General features: G+C 40.5%; 3 protein-coding genes across 4 annotated transcripts in view; 1 reads left to right on the top strand and 2 right to left on the bottom strand.

The window, feature by feature from the left end:
* The window catches only part of rspo2 (R-spondin 2), a 60,420-nt gene extending 51,982 nt beyond the window's left edge, over positions 1-8,438 (top strand). For both annotated transcript variants that reach the window (XM_040012677.1, XM_040012679.1), the window contains exon 6: positions 6,913-8,438. In XM_040012677.1, coding sequence (XP_039868611.1) covers positions 6,913-7,028 — 116 coding nt within the window. In that variant the 3' untranslated portion in view covers positions 7,029-8,438. The remainder of the gene's footprint in view (positions 1-6,912) is intronic.
* A 9,716-nt stretch (positions 8,439-18,154) lies between these two features.
* On the bottom strand, positions 18,155-19,211 carry LOC120722001 (hepcidin-like). The gene is made up of 3 exons (XM_040012697.1): positions 19,026-19,211; positions 18,850-18,927; positions 18,155-18,712 (listed from the first exon to the last, which is right to left on the bottom strand). The coding sequence occupies exons 1-3, from the start codon at positions 19,110-19,112 to the stop codon at positions 18,617-18,619; spliced, it is 261 nt and encodes an 86-aa protein (XP_039868631.1). The 5' UTR covers positions 19,113-19,211; the 3' UTR covers positions 18,155-18,616.
* A 1,377-nt stretch (positions 19,212-20,588) lies between these two features.
* Positions 20,589-21,422, bottom strand: LOC120721993 (hepcidin-like). The gene is made up of 3 exons (XM_040012688.1): positions 21,190-21,422; positions 21,016-21,102; positions 20,589-20,850 (listed from the first exon to the last, which is right to left on the bottom strand). Exons 1-3 carry the CDS (start codon positions 21,271-21,273, stop codon positions 20,758-20,760), a joined length of 264 nt encoding a protein of 87 aa, XP_039868622.1. The 5' UTR covers positions 21,274-21,422; the 3' UTR covers positions 20,589-20,757.
* Between the last annotated feature and the right edge of the window lie 775 nt (positions 21,423-22,197).

The following is a 22,197-nucleotide window of genomic DNA, read 5'->3' as shown; positions in this document are numbered from 1 at the left end:
TTGAGCATGACTTTGAACCCTGAGTAGACTGATGGAGGAGAACTTCATTGCTTCTGTAGCCGACCTGTGCAGGTTGCGGCTGCATCTTGCTGGTGTTATCGTTCATCTCCCAGGGGGGAGAAACAAAACTGTCTGTGCTGACCATCGGGCGCATTAATCACCGTGTCAGTCATGCATATTTTGCCAGGACTTCTCTGCGTAGAGACGCTAATCTCCGAATCTGGTTTTCGCTTTAACTTACTGTCAGTGAAATAAGGCATCAAAGAGCCGAGCAGAGAGCTAACCTGCTTTTTAAAATCTCTGCGCTTATCCTCCGCCGGGGTCATAGATGAGAAAATAATGAGCGACTTAATCCCAACATTAGCTTTTTAAATCGGAATGCGTATGTTTTAAATCATTCTCGGCCAGCAGCGTGGTGATAGTAAGCAGAGCATGGGGTGAAAGGGAAGGAGGACGGAACGAAAGTGAATGAAAGAGTGTGATCCAGAATAACCTTGTTAGGGCTAAGTGACGCTGTGCAGAGGGCCTTTTGTCAGTTGGCTGGCAAGATGAGCATCTTGTAAATGATTGTCCTCTCTGTCAAGGGGCTGATTTCTTTTTTCCTACTATCTGACGTCTGTGTCTCTGCCACAGTACTTCAAATACTGGAGCTTTTTCTCCTTTCGCATCTGTATCTGTTACAAACTGTAGCCTCTTTTTATACATAATTTCATCCTGTAGCACGCTCTCCTTGTTTCCCAATGTCAAATCACCCTTCTGCAGCGTTTCCCCCACAGGCGGACACAAACAGCACAAAGTGCCATTATAAGTTTTGGCTTACCTATCAGGCCCACGCCTTAATGAACCACGGGTCAGCTGAGGTCACATGGCTATGTCCCACCTATAAATCAACTGCAAACTGAGTTCAGCGGCAATATAGGGCAGTGTCAGTCCGTAACCTTTTCCCAGACAGAGGAGTTGTCGGTGTGTGAGTACTGGCTGGCTGCAGATCCTTTCCCCTTCACAGCATTATAAATGTATGTGTGAGGAGGCCCTTAATGGCTGCTAATCCAATTTCTGCCACTGAAATCAAATCTCACTGGCGCCAGTAGTTCTCTCCTTCCCTCACAAATAATGGCCTCCGCTTTGGCCTGTTTATGAAAAAGACGAGCCGCCAAAAATTCCGGCTTTACCTTCCTTAAGTCCCATCGAATCTTCTTCAAAACTGTTTGAATGTTTTTGTTGTTGTTTTGTTGTTGTTGTTGTTGTTTTTCTTCTTTGTTCTGCCCCCAGTCCCTATACCATGTTCTTCGAAACTTATAATTGACCGTCTGTGTCGAGTGAAAGGACGGGGTAACAGAAGAGCAGGGGCAAGTTTTCAGCAGCGTAGGATCCCATTTACCGTATGTCTTAATGCCTTCTCGAGGTCAGCCATCGATTTTTGTTCTCAAACCGCAAAGCAAAGGAGATAAGATTAGGCCTTTGATTCCTGCGCTGCTGCCGGAGCTGTGAGTGGATGAAATCACTTGGCCTGCCCATTGGTTGGTGTGTTGCTTCTTTTTAGGAGGTTGTGGCCTCTGTGACGATAGGGTAAGGTAGCAGTAGCCTCATAATAACGCGTGAGCTAACAGTGAAAAAGTAGGTTTTTTTTTTTTTACTTTAACGGGAAAATCTCTTTATGGTGACAAAAGTAAACAAAAGTCTGATTTCTCTCATGTAAACTTATACATGTTCTTCAATTTGCTTCCCTTTTCCAAAACAAACATATTGGCTTTGACATAGATGAAGGGAGCTTTGGCTTTGGCCCCCTTCCCCTTGGATATGGATTTGACTGATTATCTTTCAGTGCATCAGTTGGACAAGTAGTCATATTGCCATTCCGCAAGGAGATATTATTCTGGAGTGTGATCCTAATAATATGATACGTCTAATAGCACTTAACTCTTAGTTGGAGCTGTACCATACTGAGAGCCTCAAATAGAAAGTCGGGGACATTGAGAGGGGAAACGGCAAGGATAGGGAAGAAAAAGAAAAAGTAGCAGATCCTCAATGGCTTTAAGAGGTTATTGAGGAATGTCCTCTACGGTGCTTGTGGAGAGGTTTAATATCTCTTTGCTCATTGGTTTGGCAGCTGAAAAAATTGGAAATGACACAAAGTCTTTCTCAAGCTCACAAAGGTGATATAGAAGCTCACGATCACGGACTCTCAAGCGTACAGGGCATATGCCGCACATCATTCGCACATGTGCTCGCACGCTGACTGATACACAAAAGAATTCCACAAAGGTCACTTTTGACAGCGGTAAATAACAATCCCACCGCAGGCTCTGCTTCTGATTCCGAAATGCAAAAACATTTTGATTTGCTCTTGAGAGCTTTGTTTGTTTGTTTGATTCACTTTTCAGTTCAAACCCGAATGCGAACGTCAAGTTGGCAAAGAAGACTGTATCTATGGAGGAGAACCAAACATTGGTGAAGTTGCGGTTTTGCTCTACTGATAGTAAATGCAGCCAGAATGGAAAGAGAATTTTTTATTTTTTTTTAAATGGAGATAATTTTCTTATAAAAGTCGTGTTCTTTTGATTTGATCCTTGCTGTGCCAGTTTCAATGCAAAACAAAGACAGAGAATGATTTGAAGGCCACTGTGCCTTCCAAGAGAAAATTATCTTTACATGCTGTAAGATTTATGAATTTGTTCTTGGTTTTGAAAGCAATTGATGCAAATTAAACTGTTTCCTCTGTGAACCCTAGTAATCAGCTTAAGTGATTACATCGGTCGTAAATATGAGATGATGAAAGCTCAGTGTGCACTGTGCCCTGAGGAAAGGCTAAATGGGAGTTCATAGGGTAGATATGATAAAACATCACACTGGGACTGCACCAGATGCAGGGGGGAAGGGGCTTATGTGGGGAGTGGTTGCCCTCTAGCTGTCAGCGTTGAGACTGGATTATGAAATATGGTCCTAATTTTCTGTTGAGGTGTGTTTATGAAGCACTATCAGTTAGCTTGGGGGCGTGAGCTTAGCTTTGAAATGTACTGGTAATGTTGATGTGAAGGAGTATGATTGGAAGGAGTCACTAGTGGCTTGGAAAAGTCTGAACTTGTCAATATCTGCTAAATAAAAACCAAAAACCCCCCAAAAGAAACATTTGGGATGAAAACGTGGGAACACAGACAGGTAAAATATTGAAAACAAAGAAAGTGAGAGGAGAGCCTTTCAATTAATAATAAAAACAACAAGGAGCCAGTGGACAGAGTCAGGATTCAAGCAAATGCTAAAGTAAAGTTTTTTGGGTACCAAAGCTAGGGAACAGGCTAGAAGGCAGTGTATTTGGTTTCTGCTGTGAAAACCCTCATGTCTATTTTACTTCCTGTGTTATATCCTATATCCCATATGGAGGATGATGATTTTGCTTGTACTCATTGTTGATGGCTGTCATCAACTTGCCACAGCCACAGACCAAAAGACTGAACAGGAAAAAAAGCTTTTGAAACAAAGTTGCAAGAGGGCGCTAACGATGGAGGCACTGTTTTGAGACTTTGAATGCAAAGGTTACCAACCATAAAGAATAAGTTCTATTAAATAAGCATTCAGATTAATAATAACTAATTATTCAGTGCACAGTGGTGTTTAAACGCACAGTGAATGTCAATTCATCCAAAGTTATATTGGAAGTGTGCAACTGGTGATTGTATCAGTGATTGGAGCTTGTAGGTAGCAGCATTTATTAGTGCAAACAAAATGGACTGAATTTTCCATCCTTCTTTTCCTTCTTTTCTTTTCATCCTTTGCGAGCTACTGTCATTGATGATAGACTATTTAATTCAAAGTCTGAACATATTGCAACAAGGTGCCAGCATTAGCAATGCAGCCATACTGACACAGCATTATATCCAGTGACACAGTAAAGTAGCCTAGATAATGTTTTCTGTGTAAATTTTAAGTAAAATTGTAACACAACTGTTTAACTCTTTAGTTTAAAATAGCAAGGACTGAAATGATCTAATAATGGAGCTCTTCAGGAACCTGCCACGTCACATAATAAATCGAAATTAAAAAATATTTCCTACCTGGGATGCTGTAACCTGGGCCGGGTTTTTTAACCATTTGCTCAAAGCCCGCCTTTACCACCGTGTAACCGAGTCAGTAATTTCCATCATGTCATATGGGGTCCAGTTGTTTACTTCTGGGTGGCATATCTCCAGCTCTCTTGCCTTTACTGCGTGGTTGTACTTGATGGCGTGCCTCAAGTGGCAAAACAATTTGTTGTTTCCTCCTTTAGCGAGAACAGTTTTCTTGCATATTTTGCAAAGCTTTATTGGAGTACCTCCCTTTTCCTCCCTAGACTGACATGTGGCTCTCGCTGTCAGACATGTCTGGGCTTGTGCTGTTGTGCCAGCTTGGGAATGTAAATGCATGGTGTTGCTAATATCATTGGTATTGTGATATGACATTTTTATGTCATGTAAAAATTTATAATGATATTAAGGATGGCACATTCCTAATTTGCAACAGGAATGTAATAAGCAAGCTTAGCTTTAGCCCTATTTAGCGCCGTATCTACCATTCCCATTGTTTAGCTAGTTAGCTGTTTCTTTGTGGGAAATAAATGCAATCAGTGTCTGTCTGTCTGTGTGTGTGTTTACTCAGTTGGCCTCAACACTTTAACTTTCAGAACAATGCCAGTGTTCACACTAACCAATCAAAATCAAGCAGGAGGAGAAGAAAAACTGGGCAGGAGATGTTTTTTTGTAACCAGGCAACAATAAGCACTCAAGAGAAGCGCAAGTGAAAATGTGGTCAGGGGCACAGCGAGCGAAAAAAAATAATGCTAAGAAAACTAGCTTTAGGCATTACATGTAGAATTACACTGCAGGTTCTGTTTTGCCTTTGGTTGTAGCTCAGTTTTGTTGTCACTAAAAGTTTAAATTTTCATTCTCTTCACAATCATTTAAAACAACAAAAAAATTAAAGTTTGCTCAATAAAATATGTGATAGTAGCAGTGCATGATGTAGAAGAGGTGCTAATCAGGCATTCCAGGTTGTAATTAATTAGCGTAACTATTAATTTGTGAACTTTTGTTTTGATTTTCTTTAAGTCAGCCTGCTTGTGCAGCTGCTGAGTTTGTTTCAGTGTGTGTGTTTTGTGAGCGTAAAACTCTTTGGATTACAGATCCCCTGCCCAGTCCTGAACTAGCCAGGAAAAGAGCCTTTTAACTTAACTCTCACATATTTATTTGTTTTAAGCAATTGCTGTAAATGCTGGCTTTTTCAGTTTAAATGCAGCCTTGCGTCCAAGGAATGGCCCATGAGGGCTTTGCCGTTACTGAAGGAGTTTAATGCAGCACCGTGTACTTTATTGCTGTCAAATGTAATTTATCCTGACTTGATTGCACTGAAAGCCGTGTTTATCAGGCACCTAGCAACACTGTTTTGAATGAAAATTACCTCTTTAAAGAGCAATTAGGAAAATGAACCTATAGGCCAAATGCCTTTGAGCTCCAGACTTACTTTAATATTATTCTACATTAAGTCACGCAGAAAATCTAGAGTAGAATCAGCTAAGCAAGTGTACAAAGTCCCCTGGCAATATTTTCAATTGAAGGGCATGAGAGTTTGATGGAAGAGATGTGAAAGTTGTTTTCAAAGGGTGATGTTAACTAGGAGCTGTGTGTAAGAAACTTTATTGCCATGTTTCAGATTGGCAAAGTGACTGAAAATAACAAGATTAGATTAATTGCAGGAAATAACTCAGAGATGGTTTGATGTTTGCATGCATCTGTATTATTCATTGGGAAACCCTGTTACTAGAGCAATATCTTGCTTTCTCATGCGTGTCAGCTTAAATGAGTGAATATTTTCAAATCTACCTCACAGAGCAGCCCTGAGAATGGGAAAACAGTCTTTTGTATGGGTGCGTTGAAGGGCCAACGCAACACCAGCACAAACAGAAGGCAATTAGAGATGGGGCCACATTTTACACACCGTTACCTTCCTTTCCAGACAAAAGCTTAAACAACTGCTGTAATAAGACGTCGAATTAAGCGGTGAAGGCCACCATATGAGACTTGTTTTTCTGTAGCACTTTCCTCCTGTGTTTCCCATGTCAGCGAACCAGAGCGTGGCTTGTTTCTTTGTGTTCTAGATCAGGATCCAGATATCTTTCTCATCATCCAAACCTTACTCCACTTTTCCCCCCATTAGATTTTCTTTCCCCCTAAATTCCCTCACACTCACCCGCCTCCCCTCTCCTCCCTCTGCACACATACATCTTGCACACACACCTCGTTATCTTATTTGTGGCCTTGGCAGCCAGATTGGTTGCCTTGTGGTTCAGTAGCCAGTTTTCTCTGTCACAGAGAGCCTTGGGTGCAGATCCTTCACCACACACGCTTCCATGAGAGCAGGAAGTCAGTTCCCAGCATGCTTTGCCCATCCCAGTGAAACCTGGGATGGATTAACCTTGGGCTGGCGGACCTTTCCAACTTGGAAAAGAGTTATGCAACTTCCCATACTTATTGCTGCTCTCTATTGCAGTGACAGTGAAGTGTTGGGCTGTACAGACGTTTGTTTAAAATTGGGGTTCAGTTCTGAGGGCTGGAGCAAGCTAAGACCTCATTTGTGATGTTTCCTAACGTAGGACTCGCTTTTTACATAATGCAGGCTTTGGCAAAAGTTCACATACGTACCTTTTTAAGGCCCTCACAAGCCAATTGTCAGCAAACACGAGAGAAAATACACATTGTGGAAGAGAGCCAGAGATTAATAATAATAAAATTAACTGAAATGACCTGCCAACCTTAGGCTAAAGAAGAGAACGAGTTTGACATGAGGCAGTGTAAAATACAAAATCGCTCTCACTCAGAGAATCTCACACCTGACGGTAATGATTAAAATGAAAAATCTTTTCTCTCTCTTGTTTCTGCTCAGGTGGTTCAGGAAAGCATCGATCCAAAGAGCCAAAGAAGAAGAACAAGCAGAGGCTGCGGTTTCGAGCTCAGAACCAGCACAGTGACCACTTGGCCTCTAAACGCTCCAGCCAGTGAGGACTGAAACTACCCAGTGAACAAAGAACCAACGCAAAGCTGCTAGCCGCTGCTGCACCTATATTCTGACTGACGACTATCACGAACCCCGCCACCTCCCGTCCTGCTGCCCAGCCCTATCCCACCTTCGCCCTGCCAACCAGGACTCATAAATCTGCCAGTCCAACAATATACAGCATATAATGTGTGATATAAGTACAACACTAAACCACAACCACACCAAACACATGCTTTCATGCCTCTGCCTCCTGCTAATTCTCCCCGAGCTGCAGTGACCAGCCAGGTGACTCTGTTCTCCCAGCCTTGTTACCTTGTGGATCTTTACAGTTGACATTACCGAACTCATTTCATCGTCATTAACCATGTCATTCAACGTCTGGGGTGACGGAAGACGGAGGAGCCACCAGAGGTACCGCGGAGGCGGAGGAGCCAGGAAGGGGACGGTGAGGTTGTGAGGGAGTTGGCGACATAAACTGTTCGGGAGAGATTTAAAAATACGCTCGAGGAAGCAAAACGATGCTGATGGACAAGAAAATGGCATCTTGACCTGAGAGAGAGACTATTTTTTTGTTCCCTATATTTATGTCAAAGCTATCCTTACCTTCCTTATTCATGGAGACAAGTGTTCCCATTGTGGCCTTTATGTTATGTACATTTTTGAGAGTAATATTAAAAGAAATTACCATGCATAGTTGCAAAGTATTTTATTCTCAGCACAAACTGTTTACGTTCAGACCGCTTTATGCTCTAACTGTATAGTGTGGTTAAAAAACTAAAAAAGAAGAAGAAGAAAAGAATAAATTTAGTTGTTCAACTAGCATGGCAACAGACTCGTGTACATAGTTGATCTAATGTTGAAAGCTTATTACTGTATTTTCAGTATTGACTCGTTCATCGTTCTAAATGTTTTAGAGAAAAAAAGGTTGTAATACAAGCTACAGATTAAAATGATTAAAAACAAATAATAAACATAGCCACCATATAGCTATTTCATTTATATGGTATATATTTGATTTATTTATTAATTCTGTTTTGTACTTTTTTTTTGGTTCAGTGAGAATTTTTGCCTCATACTGTTACTCTTATATGCTGAAATATTCTTTGCGTTCCTTATAACAGTGCATATCTTTAACACGTGGAAACGCTTTCTCGTCTGTCACGCAGGTGTTGTATTCCTTTCATTTGACCTCATCTACTGATTTTGATGTTTTAAAGAAGAAAAAAAAAAAACAAGACTAATAAAACTATGCTTTGACATATTCTAGGTTTATTGATTAGGATCCAGCAAATGTATGGTCATAGGACTGCATATGTGTACGTTGTGTTTTATTAAAAAACATTTCATGTGACTGTATGATGAAGCCTTTCATTATTGTCTGTGGCTATAATATATGTGGCTAAACTCTGAAACTGTAGTTTTCTTGTCTTTTTTTTTTTCCGAGTACCATTGAGTGATTTCAAAAACATTTGTGAAATCCGTCATGTCATACTGCATGAGACAAGTGGTATCTCCAGCCAAAGGATTGGATATGGTCGACTAGGCCTTAACGGCATGACAGCACCGTTAAGGGTTTGTAATTCACTATGACGTAGCCTCGTGAAAGCTACAAAACCAGCGGATGTCATTGGTGGCTCATCCATCTCCAGCATTACACTATAATTTCCTAAAAACTTGCGTTTGGCTGTGTCTTTTGTCATGCGACACACAATCGATCACCAACTTAAGTGATGCACGTCGCACTTACTTCTGTGATCTTCAAAACATTAAATAATCACAGAGAAATTTAGCTTTATGCTAAATCTATCTGGTATATGGGTGAAGAGAGCATGTTCTAATGCAAGTCATGGCTAATTTAACCCGAGGTCCACGCTGCGTAATCACCATCCCAAAAAATGAAGGAAAGAAAAAAAAATTCAAATCTGCCAGACAGCTTATGGATGCCCAGTAGCAGATGAATCGCGCTGTGTCACATATATATATCATCCTGGGAGAAAGAGACCACAGCCTTCCTGCTCTGCTTAACCTACCCTGAAATCACAAATGATATTTCCACAGGGAGCCTGTCAGTGTTGAAATACCCCTCAGTTTATGGGCTCCATGTCTATCTTAAGGCCAAATATGCAGCTTTAAGTGCCTGAACATCTTTCACAGGTGTTCCAAGTGACACGGCAGACTTTACCCAGGAGGCTTTTCACAGCTTAACAGTGGAGCCGCAAAACCAACATGTAGTAAAAGGTTATCAAGTCAAAAGAATAGCTAACACATTTGGTTATTTTAGTTACCATGACATTAGAACAATGAGAATAGAAACATTTAATCAAACGCAATACAAAATGTCAGCAATGTTTAAATAAGCCCTGTATGGCTATAGCAAAGAAATCATTTTTGGCTAGCATGTTAAGTTCACAAAGAGGATCCAGATCAGGTGCTGCCAGGTCACTGATAGAGCTCACTGAGCCTGTTCCAGATCTGGGAGTAGATCTCCAGGAAACTGTCGTTACATTAGGAGCATGCCCTGATGTTGTCAGGCATGTGTACAAGAACATTAGGGAGCCATACAAACTAGTGAGCTGCTGCAGTGAAATTCCAGTATAATGGACTAGCCTGCCTCATCATTTTTTCACTCTGATTTTAAGAGCGACTTTCAAATCTGCACTTTGTAGTTTGATTATTTTCATTTCAAGCAAACAGTGTGGCATCCTTTTGTTCCAAAGACATTACTCAGTCCGTATCAGTATAGATTTCTAGCATGATTTTTTTCCCATTGAGATCTTTCCTTTAGTTTTTTTTTCTGTCTCGTTATTTGGGCTTTTGGAAGCAGCCAAATTTTGGGGGGAATAACATCAATGGCCAACCCATGGCCTTTAATACCTTATATGTAATTTAATGCACGTCTAAAGGTAGCTAACTTTAACTCTAGCTAACAAACTTACCCAGATGCAAGCCTTTATTTGACAGACAAGTAGTATTAAATAGTTTTAGGCCTCCATCTAGAGCTGTCGTAAAATTATACTTTCTAAAAAAATGTATTTAAAGATGGCAAAAGGGAGCCCATAAACAACCAGTTGGGCCAATGAGTAAATGAAACAAAGCAAAAATGAAATAAATTTTTGAAAGGAATTAAGCATGTCATAGAGGTTGAGTAAGTTGTTTTTAAAGACATCTGCTGCCGGTTCCAAGTTAATGAACGATTCACAGATGTCATCTCCCGGGCCAGACTATCACTACTCCAGACTTGGGGATTAAACCTTACAGCTTACGGAGAGGAACTCCACTGAAGTGGATTCATTAAGCACAAGACCACCACTAAAGCACACATTGCAGCATCCACAGTGGAAAAAAGAAAGTACAAAGAATCACATCGCACATTTGATGCGATGCGATCAAACTCTTATAGTTATTCTTTAATATCGGTCTGTCCCTTTCCACTCATTTGTTTTTCTGTGACTGTGAGAAAAAGGACATTGCTGCAATTCTCAGTGTTGTTGAGGAGGTTAACAGTCATGCACACATCAGAAGGAATGGTCCTCCCTGTGCAAACCACTTCTGTAAAGTGTGTGAGTGTGTGTATGCCTTCCTTTGTGCGGATTTTTTTAATGTTTGTGCTGAATGCGGTTAGGTGGCTGAGACTGAAGCTCCCTTTTAATCTGACAGAGAGCATTTTCATTAGTTCTGTTGGGTCCTATTATTAAAGCCTGCTTCAAAGGCACAACAAGTGAAACCACTAACAGGAAATGACCCAGTGGGCTTGAATTCGGATAGATCAGTGCTTTTAAAGCAGGTTGGGATGGCGCTTAAGCGTATCTGCTGTCGGCCATGTATGCGGCTCACAAGACAGTAGGAGGATAACAGGAGGGGTGCCGAGACCTCTGCCCTATATTAAACATGCTGCAGCTTAATGCGAATAAGCAGTTGTGGCATATGTGACACATTCGTTCCAATGTGCATGGCAGAAGTGGAAGTTATGACATTGGTGGGGCAAATAAGATTGCCCTGGATAATAAATGTTGCAATAATTTGCTGTTTTTAATAACTGTATAATGAGCCATCGCTTTGCCCTGCGAGTTGACGGAAATCTGGAATCATTAATCTTCTGGTGGGTTAGCCATGGTGTTTGGCACGGGCTGAAACAGCACTGAGTAGGAACATACTGGTGTCAAAGGACAAGCAGATCTTAATATTTTGAACAAGTTTGCCATATGTTAGACATCATGATGTGTACAAGGCTGCGAAATGGTGGCATTAATGGGTGACTTTTATTACTAAACTCGCTCCTAATTGCAACAATGCAATCCAAAGTCAACTCTCAAAGCAGGAACTCGCTTCATTTGGAGTTGCTAGGGAACACGTTAATCCCTAGAATAAATACAGTCTTCAATAAAAGCTAATTGTCTGTGACAGTCATTTGCTTTGCTGCAGAAACATTCAAAATGGGAAACTGTAAAAAGATTCAGAGTTGGAGTAGCGGTGCACCGGTTAAGCCTGCGTGGATGATCGCAGTCGTGTAGCCCCGTTATGTCGGCCTCACCTGCGGGACAGGAAACGTAGGCCCTTTGTCATAATGCTCACCTTGTGCATTAATATTGCCATGCTTTGACACACATATATTTTTGTTTAAATTTCTGGATGACATATGGGGATATTTATGAGTCACTTGCGCTGGTAGTGTTTCAGTTGAGCTTCATTGCAGCAGGTGCAGAAGAGAACATGGGACATTTTTATCACCATCCATTACATGGAGCAGACAGGCATTTCTATACCTACCCGGCGTGGCGATTCCTAAGGGTGCCGTAACTATTGTTTTTCCTGGCCGATTCAACCCCGCGTTCTTCTGGAATACCTAGCTGTTTCTTTTACACTGGGATTCAAATGCAACACAAAGCCATTGTCCCTGCTCAGTATAGGCAGAGCAACTCGCTCATACCACTCAGGATGTGACACGCAAGGGCTTTATGACCTGAAATGAATCATACTGCACACCTTAAACGCATTACAGGCTGGGCAAACATTTCCTCTAACTGGTGCTTTGAGAGCCATGGGCACAACCATTATATTGGACTCAAGAGCCAGCTGGTGAGGACAAATCCACAAGGATTCCTATTTTCCCTCTTCTGACTCTCTGGCAGCCCTGCTCCATTCATTCAATTTTTATATGTGCCCACTGCCTAGTAGCTGCGTTACTACTGGTTTCAAGGGAGAATTAATCAAAAACAGGTCTTATTAAAGTATATTAAGACCAGTTGAATGGGATATAATGTACTCAGTCAGAGCCCAGAGGGGCTTTATGTGAGCCATAGCTGACACTAGTGGCTTCTACGTGTAGGGATATGTTGTTCTGTAGTGGCACTGCATTCCTTCCTGGGGGGCTATTCGCTTAAGCCAGGTATTGCATTGTGGGTAAGCAGATTTTAAGTGGGTATGAATACAGCAGGGGGTAAAGCAGGCTCTCATTGTCCAGGAATGTTTATCCCCAACCCCTCCTTGATTCAGGGATGGATTATGCAGTAGCATGCTTCAGAAGCAACCTTTGGCTCCACTTGGAGGGTCTGTGGAAGGAATATTCATTCATACATATACACACACGTGCAAACGGTTGTTATCCTTCTAATAAGAAGCCAGGTTGATTGCTCCCTTAAGGCCCGTGGTGAGTAGGTGGAAGTGGAGCCGCTGAAGCAGGGTGTTGAGGGTAAGTCCCTGGGCTGGGCTCTTTGGGAAGACTGGAGCCAGTGATGCCCCCAGTGAGGGCAGCACAGTCATCATCTTCAGCACAGCAAATTTTATTGGGCAGTGTGTGGGTTGTAGAAACGTGTTTAATCAACTCAGCTATAGGGGAGGTCTTGACCTCATCGCAGACATTTCCAGCCCAGATTGAGCGTGTGTGTGTGCGTGCCTTTGCTGTCGAGCGTGACCTGCAGTGGAGTCAGTGGCTGACACTCTGCTCTTTGCTGGTTTAAGTGATTAACTGGAGAAAGTGATAACTGATTTGTCAGTTAAGAGTCTGAAACGAGACAGCGTTCCTGCAAGATCATGCTACAGGACTACATAAAGTGCAAGTGTGCAAAAATTGCAAAAAACAGTGCAACAGCAGACAGAATGATGCAGACATAAGACAGTGCAGACACAGAAAGCAGAGCTTTCTGACACCACGGGCAGGTCAATAACCTTCAAATAACAATTACTGACTATTTGTAAATTACATTTACTATCAGATGGGCTGGCATCCCCTTTGAATTCTGATGCCTATGTTTATTTCCAGACATTTCAGCAAGTGCTGCCATCAGGTCAAGAGTTTGTAGCCCAGTAATTATGTGCTACATAAAGCTCTTTGTTCCAGTTGTGTTTGTCTTAAAGATCTAAAGTGACTTTCTTTTGTATGATTATTATTATTTTTCTGGCTAAACGCCTTCCCCTGCAAATCAAATCACCAACAAAAAGCAGCACTGTGTGATTTCCTCATCTTACCACCCGAGAAGTTTAGTTTACACACTTAAATATCACTAGTTTAAAAGATTTATAGACGTAGTGTACTGCATTTACCGATGAACAGGGCCCTAATTGCTACCTGCCTGCACTGTGCCTCATATGTGTATGTGGGTATGAGTCAGATAAAATAAACCACATGGTGTGTGTGCGTGTCTCTGTGTGTGTAAGGAAGCTGAACAGAGCTCTGTGCACTCATTTACTATCTCCTTGTGTGGTTTGGCAGCAGCTTTGTCGGTATGGGGGCGTACAACGGGCATCCGTCTGGACGTGAGGCAAGCCTGGCATGCCTCTCAGCCCCCTGCAAGGCTGAATGAGGGTGGGATCAGAGCAGGAGTCCACCAGGCTCCAGACTGGTAGTCTGTGCATGCGTGTAAGCAAATGTGTGTGTTTTTCTTTGTGTATCTGCACTTCTGTGTGTATTGGGGGTAATTAAATTGTAATCACACAGGCTTAAACAGCAACCACAGGGTTTGCCATTGTTCTGCATGTCACTTGCAATCTGTTGACTTCTTTGCATATTGTTCCATCCATTCACAACTCTGTCAGATAGACTGCCTGAGTCTGTGTGTTCCCTAATTATTTCTACACCGGTTTAACACCGCATCATTTATTTGACCTTTGTGGTCATTATAATAGTGAGGCACGATCCAGCCATGCTGAAAGTAACACAATAGCATGCACACCACCATGGCTGGATGCCATACCTCCATGTTCTGTACTGGATAATAAGTGAACCACTGCAGAGCTGAGCCTGGTTTGCACTTGGATTGCAGACCACCCTCGGAAAATATAGCCGCCTCTGTTGTTTGTCCCTAGACACTCCCTCTTTCTGATCATCACAGTTGTTTATTGTACATAATAGTAAATACAGCATGGATAAATACATACATCATATTTTTTTAGCTGAAGATGAGAAAGTAAAGCTGCTTTTGATGGAAGCTACTCAAATCTGAGCCTCACTGGCAACATATGCCACAGCCACTGAGCAGGCAGCAGTCACAGCAATGATGGCATCTGACGGGGCTAGTGTCGCGATTCTCCCCGATGTCAAACGGCACCTGTGAAAAAAAATTGAAATACGTCTGAACAATAAATACATCAAAGAGGTTTCTTCCTGTTAAAAGGGAGTTTTGCTTCCCACTGTTGCCAAGTGATTTCTCACAGAGGGTTGTTTGATTGATTGTTTGGGTTTTCTCTGTCTTATTGTATCGTCTTTACCTTACAATATAAACCATCTTGAGGTGACAGTTGCTGTGATATGTCATTATATAAACTGAATTGAATTGAATTTTCCTGACCTAGAGTTTAATTTTCCCCAGATACTGGTGTAGGTACAGTACGTCAGGGCTGTAACAACTAGAGGTTTTAAAGGAAAGAAGAAGCCGAAATTCTACTGTGTTTTTATTTAGTGTGAGTAGCTTTAAATCCAATGTTTCCTGGCACATATTTCTAGCAACAATGTGGACACCAAAATAATGAGTAATTGCAGTGTAATATAGGGTGGTTGGGGTAATGATACAGTGATACAGCCCTCTCCCCTAAAATTGCAATGTAAGATTGGGCAACACCGTTTGTCCTTTCCTCTAAAATATCTCAGTTATTAATTCCTCAAATACACTTGACGTATATTTTCTTTGTCTTTTTATCCTTTAAAACTTCAGTTTGCTACTCCTTTGTTCTGCTTCTTTGAAGTATTTTTTGGGTACTGAAAATGCACCCTAAATTTAAAAAAATTGCCCTGTAAAATTACATTATAGGTTGTAGGCTGTATTTTGAAGTGCTTCTTGAAAACACTGTAGATTAGAAATTGAATGAACTCAAGCTCCATGACTTATTTTAAGTATTTGATCAACTCAGCATACCATCCATGTTTCTACTGACGTCTCTTCTTGCATTGCAGCAGGATCATCAGTGCTCTTTTCTTCCTCCACGTCTTCTACCTGTTGATTAGTTGCATACATTCAGAAACACAGTAAAACACACAGAGCTGATGAGCATTGAATAAAAAGGAATAAATCTTAATTTACATCAAGCAGGCTACTCACTGTTGTGAATGGGAAGGCAGCGTTCCCCTCAATGCAAATAGTTAGTGCGACAGCCAAGACGACTGCAGACGCGAATGTTTTCATTTTCAGCAGTTTAACTTGTCAGAGTAGTTGAATTTTTCATTTCTGCTATCAGCGCTTTTGAGCATAATGGCTCTGTTTGCTGATCATGCTGTTATTTATACAGTGTTACCTTGTCACTGGCAGTACTTTATTCCCTCTTGGGAAAGACTTGCAACACTACTTAAATGATGCTGGGTATTGTAATAGGAAATTCCCAAACAACAAAATGTTCAGGACTTTGCACTGGTGCGAACAGTATTTGTTCAATAATCTTAATTCCTTAATTCAGCCATAGTATTTAATTTTCATGAGTGCAACAGTTTAATACAGCACACAGTTTGTCACCTATATTCTGCACTATGCTACTAATACACTAATTATTATTTCAAATTAATGTGTCCAGTGCTTGGAACTTTCTCATAAGAAGATGCTAGACTGAGTGGGTTTCCTTTCAGTATTGACCAGTTATGGGACAGTGCAGCTTAAATAATGTAGTTTGCTACTGTCTAATACAAACTGAATTTAATCTGATCACTCAGTTTTCCCTCAGTTGTGTGAATCCGTTTCCTGCACTCAGACAACTGCACTGAATGCAGGGATTATGGTTTTATGATACAGAATATATATTTGATGTCAATGTGTAATACTCTGGCAGCACGGTGGCATGGTGGTTAGCACTGTTGCCGCACAGCAAGAAGGCCCTGAGTTCAATTCCATCATCAGGCCAGGGTCTTTCTGTGTGGAGTTTGCATGTTCTCCCCGTGTTTGCGTGGGTTCACTCCGGGTACTCCGGCTTCCTCCCACCATCCAAAGACATGCAACTTGTGGGGATAGGTTCATTGAATAATCCAAATTGCCACTAGGTTTGAATGTGCGAGTGAATGTGAGTGCGAATGGTTGTCTGTCCCTGTGTGTTGGCCCTGCGACAGACTGGCGACCTGTCCAGGGTGTACCCCGCCTTTCGCCCTATGACAGCTGGGATTGGCTCCAGCACCCCCCGCGACCCTGAACAGGATAAGCGGAAGCGAATGGATGGATGGATGGTGTAATACTCTGTATTGATTTATTACAAATAATAAAGATCCTAATATGCTGACATGATCCAGTTTTCAACAGATCAGTATCAAATGTCATGTAACTGTCAACTTAAACACAGAGCAAACAGCTTATCTTTAAATTTTGTCACTCTATTACAACCACTTTAATAATGTAAATCTGTTCAAGGAAATAAATTGTAGGGAAATACCAAAATCAATAATGAAAGGAGTGCACGGTGTGTTTACTCTGATAAAGGTTGAAAGGGTCTTTTGAATTTTACTAAACATCTTGTGCAATAACCAAAATCCCTTATCTCCACTCTGTCTCATGTACTGTGACCTTGCTGACCTGTTAGCTTTAGCTTAATGAGCACATCTGTGTCAACAACAACAGTAGGATTATTGGCTCTGCAGGAATACATTCTGCCTTTTTAACTGTTTTTTTAGGACTATAAGGAATAATTACTTCATTTTTTGGTCTCATTTATAGTAGCTGCAAGGACCACTGCAGCTATAAATCCGCCTCGAATATATTGATGAATTGATGGATGATTTCATTATTTTTAAAAAGATTCCAGCCCCTGAGGAGTAATGCTTTCAGCACTGGAGTAATGAGTGCAGTGTTAAAGTACCTGTGCAGAAAAATAAGAGCTTCTTGCAGTGTTGTCATTAATGGAGATCACACAGCTGGGATTTGTTTACCTTTTTCCTCTAAGTCCTGATAAAAGTAGTCCCCCTCTCCTCCCCCCTATGCATTACTTAATGTGATCAAGTTTAGTTTGAACACTTCACACCAATAAATGATCAGTGAAAATGATCAGCTACATAACAGCCAAACCTACACTGTGAATTGTTAACCAACTTGTTAAGAACAACAAATGGAAACAAAACGAGAAAGTCTAATCCATCATCAGATCAAAAGATCTGTACGGGAAATAAAGATGTGGTTTAAAGTTTACATGCACTCATCATGGGCATGAATGTCGTGGTAACTTTGGGCTTTTAATGCTTTCTTTGAACTGTTGTTTTTCCAGGGTGGAATGATTGTACTGAAAATATCCTTAAAACAAGAATTAGTTGCAAAAGCTTGAATTTATTGATATATTAGAGCCTGTGTATATAAATATATAAATTCAATTTATGTCCATAATGAGTCTATATAAATGTTTGACAAAAAACAAACAAACTCCAGGGCTAAAAAAATAAAGCTAAGATGTTAGTGCCAAAAACCACTAGCTGGTACTATTTTTCTGCTTGAAAAACAAGCCAGTCCCCGTAGACTTCCATGTTAAATTTACAAATTAACTTCTAAATCAAAAAACCCAAACAACAATGCCATAAATATAAGGTCCCAAGCATGGAGAGGCTAAAGTCTAAAGTGCTGATGCACAAATACAGACTTGGCAGGAACCAGTTTAGCTGGTTACTGCTTTCAGCTGTTGCCATCTATATAAATGTAGTTATAGCTGCATAAAGCGGATGAATCAACACTTCATAGCACATTTGCTGTCATATACCATTGTGTCCTTATACAGTGAGAAGTACTACTGAGTAACGATTGAACTGTCTATGTTATATTTATATAAAATGTTATGTAGTGCCACATAATGACTTCAAGTTATAGGCCATCCATGTAAAAATGTAACTTGAAGTAATGTTCTACTTCGTGTTTAGTCTATCTACTGTTGAACTTAAAGCTGCTCTTTATCGGCTGCAGTGTAATAAAATCTGTTATTCAGAGCAAAAGAATTATTCTGAAGTACCGTTTAATGTTATTATTTGACAGACTTGATTAATGAGTACACACATGTGATTAAATATGTTGATACAGTCACATCATTGAAAACATAGAAAATACAACCTTACCAAATCAAAATGTTTCATCCTATGAACACAGTTAAAACTGACTATTTTAAAGCTTCATAAGTTAATACTGAGTGGTTGTTGGAGCAGGAATCCTCAGAACCTGCAGCAAATTCCACAGATACCGGGGGTGCAGCAGCCACAGCAAAAGCGACACTTGATGCCAGGCCTGTGTATGGTGTTATACAACTTCTGTGGGAAACACAAGAGACATGAGCACAGAGTTCATCTGCAGCAGCATCACCGCTCTTTATTTTCACCTGCTCTAAAAAATCACTTTCATTTAGCTGAAGTAATTTGGCCACATTCACTCAGTTAGTGTTACTTACCTTCCATGAGTCCACTAATATCTGCTCCTGTGCTGCTGCTGGATAGTCCATGCTCATTGGCTCCTCCAGCTCCTGCTCCTGTTAATGAATTGAGTGCAGTAGAAACCACATTGTAGCACTGAAACAAACATTTGCAGCTTGTAAGATAATACACTTGGTTAAAGTCAAGTTCTTACTTCAGTGACTGGGACAGCAGAGCTCTGCTGGACACAAATGAATGTGAGCACGACGGCCACTGCAACTGCAACACTGAACGTCTTCATCTTAGGAGGCTTTGAGAGGCTCAACTTGGACTCTTTCTCCTGGTCCGGATGATTGTTGTGAGCTGAGTCCTTCTGTCTGATGGTTAATGTGTGCAGAAGTGCTGATATTTATACTGATTTGGGCCCCTGCTGCCTCGTCACTCACAGCTCTTACTCTACCTGATTTCAGGAACATTGCAAAACTCCATATTTTCCTGTGCTATGAAATTCTGGGAATGGGAAATTCCTGAGGAACGAGAAAATCTGTACTTTTCTCAGTCAGCATGAACTTTGACCTTTTCTTTGGATGTTTAACTATATGGGTATATGGCCTCGTCACTCACAGCTCTTACTCTACCTGATTTCAGGAACAAGATTGCAACATCCTTTCCCATAATTCCTATGTGACCCCAGGGAGTAGAAATTTCTGAGGAACTTCTCTTGCCCAAAGTGATGCATTATTATGAACATGAATAATCATAAATGATTTTCATGTCACTATAAAACATTGCATATCATTTTAAAACACTGTACAAAAGAGACTTTTTCAATATAACATTTATTTTCACATTCTGTTCAAATCAGTTTTATTTATGTAGCGCCAAATGATGACAACAGTGAGGTAAAGACCTTACAATAATACATGTCACAGTAGGATAAAAACTAGTAGAAATAAGAAAAATAGTGAAGATTGATCCATGATTCACACTGATGTAACTTACTGGAAGACTTAATGATGTCACAAGACTTTAAACTTAACTATAACATAGATCTACATACACAGTGTTTTAATGGCAGAGATAAGATAAGGTTGTCTAAAACATTTATGAATGAACTTGTATAGAAAGTGTTTTGGGTGAACAGTATCTAACACTTCTACATTCTTTAAAAAAGTATACTTGGTTTAACTTTCAAATAACCAATGAACCAGTCCATCAACTCAAAGCTGTTGCACATTACTGCATTTTTCTCATAATTAGTGGTAATATTAAATGATGATGAGATGCTCCCTACAAATATGGGAAAATTCCACCAGATGTAAAACTCATTGTGTTTCTGTCCTCCTATTCAAAAATATTGTCGTCTTGAGTAACATATCTATAGAAATCTGAATAATGCTGTGAGTGTAAAACCTTCGTTTTCATGAAAATGGTGAATGGTGAAAAACTTCATGAAACAATATCAGTTTTGAAAAACACCAAAGGATGTCTTCATGATGACTTATTTAAAGAGCACTAGTAATAATTTTTTGACAGTTTTTGACAGTTACTGTAAAGCTGCTCACTTTACTTTTGCTATCAATGGCTTGGTTCTATTAACAGGTTGTACCACATACGACATGGGCAAGAGTATGAGGCAACAACTCTTAACTGACATCAGCACAAAAACTGTACATCAGGAGCTTCATGTCACTGGTTTCCATTAATGTTTAATTCTTGTCAGACAGAAACAGAAACAGACAGCACATGTTGTAGTATAGTGACTCTGAACTTTTTAATATAATAACATACTGTAGTTCCAAATGCTTGGTACACTGTTCACTGATACAGCAGGATGACCAGATGAAGAAACACTGTCAGACTTTAACAAATGCTAAGCAGTCAAATAATTTCATGTATAAGAGTCAATATTTAGTGGTTGATGTGAGAATCGCAGGTAGATATTCTCAGAATCTGCAGCACAATCCACAGACACCAGCATTGCAGCAGCCGCAGCAAAAGCGACACTTAATGCCACGCTTCTGTCTGTGGTATGGCATCTGTGTGAATAAGGGGAAGAGCAGAGAGTTTATCTTCAGCTGCAAGTCACTTCATTGTTTCTGATTTTATGTAAAGCTGTGAGTGCACAGTTTATTTTAAACATCTTCCTGCATTTGAGAGATCTCACAATTACTGTCTTCATTCATTTATTGAATTAAACTCACCACCCATGAGTCAGCTGATACCTCCTGATGTTCAGCAGCTGGACTGTCATTGCTCACAGCCTCTTGTAGCTCTTGCAGTTCTCTTATCTGTAGAGAAAGAAAACAGATCTTAGCATCTTCACAACAAATTCATGCAGAAGAAGCACATTACATGAATTTAACACAGTCTGTAACCTCAGCAAATGTGGCAGAGCTCTGCTGAATGCAAATACACATGAGTGCAACGGCCACTGCAACTGCAACGCTGAACGTCTTCATCTTCAGGAGGTTTGAGTGGTTTAAGGTGGTCAGATCCTTTGACTCTCTCGTTGACTCTTGTCAGCTCCTTTGTGATGGTTGACTGAGGGAAAAGGTGCTGGTATTTATACTCATTTGCTCCACTGCTGCCTCGTCACTTAGAGTACAGCAGCTACTGTCGGGAACAGGCTTGCATCAATAGGACAGGGAAAACCCATATAGTTAAACATCCGAAGAAAAGGTCAAAGTTCATGCCGACTGAGAAAAGTACAGATTTTCTCGTTCCTCAGGAATTTCCCATTCCCAGAATTTCATAGCACAGGAAAATAAGGAGTTTTGCAAAGTATTGCAACCCCTGTATCTGTGGAGTTTGCGGTTCTGAGGATTCCTGCTCCAACAACCACTCAGTATTAACAAACTGTATGTCACAGACAATGTGTGAGATTATACTGTTTTAGTAACATTGTGTCCTCAGTTACTGCATCAACTACATGCTTGTATTACACAGTTTATCACAATGTGGATTTTTGTTGTCATTTTAAATGTCGTATTTTCCTTTGTTACATTTGTAAAACGGACTGCTATGCACCGTCCATCCATCAATTCATCCATCAAAGCTGCCATAAAGCTGCCATAAAGCTGCCATAAAACCTAATTTTTGGATTAACCCTCCGAAGTCTGAATCCCAGCTTGTGCACATCAACATCACTGATTTGCACAAATACAGTTTATAATGAAGACATGTTAAATATTAAGCACTGAAAACAGTTTGGTTGTTGTTGTTTGGAACGTCATTTAATGCATGTTGTTTTGTTGCCATAGTGATGCCTCCAGGGAAAAATTAGGGAGCAGAGCAAGAATAAGACTGTGGATATATGTTTTGATAGCTTTGGGTTCTCTTTGTTTTTGCCTAACAATCATAAAGAAATGTATTATATTTTGTGT

The sequence above is a fragment of the Simochromis diagramma genome, unplaced genomic scaffold (genome assembly GCF_900408965.1).
Source record: "Simochromis diagramma unplaced genomic scaffold, fSimDia1.1 OVJJ01000618.1, whole genome shotgun sequence".
NCBI classification, from domain to species: domain Eukaryota; kingdom Metazoa; phylum Chordata; class Actinopteri; order Cichliformes; family Cichlidae; genus Simochromis; species Simochromis diagramma.
The sequence above is the reverse complement of the archived record's forward strand: the minus strand, read 5'-3'. Positions and strand labels throughout refer to the sequence as shown.

Excerpts from the sequence above, each read along its gene's own strand:
- LOC120722001 (XM_040012697.1), bottom strand. The coding sequence starts at position 19,112 with ATGAAGACGTTCAGTGTTGCAGTTGCAGTGGCCGTCGTGCTCACATTC. Across the intron at positions 18,928-19,025 it reads CTGCTGTCCCAGTCACTGAA|GAGCAGGAGCTGGAGGAGCC; the intron begins GTAAGAACTTGA and ends ATTCATTAACAG. Across the intron at positions 18,713-18,849 it reads TATTAGTGGACTCATGGAAG|AAGTTGTATAACACCATACA; the intron begins GTAAGTAACACT and ends TGTTTCCCACAG.
- LOC120721993 (XM_040012688.1), bottom strand. The coding sequence starts at position 21,273 with ATGAAGACGTTCAGCGTTGCAGTTGCAGTGGCCGTTGCACTCATGTGT. Across the intron at positions 21,103-21,189 it reads GCTCTGCCACATTTGCTGAG|ATAAGAGAACTGCAAGAGCT; the intron begins GTTACAGACTGT and ends CTTTCTCTACAG. Across the intron at positions 20,851-21,015 it reads TATCAGCTGACTCATGGGTG|ATGCCATACCACAGACAGAA; the intron begins GTGAGTTTAATT and ends TTATTCACACAG.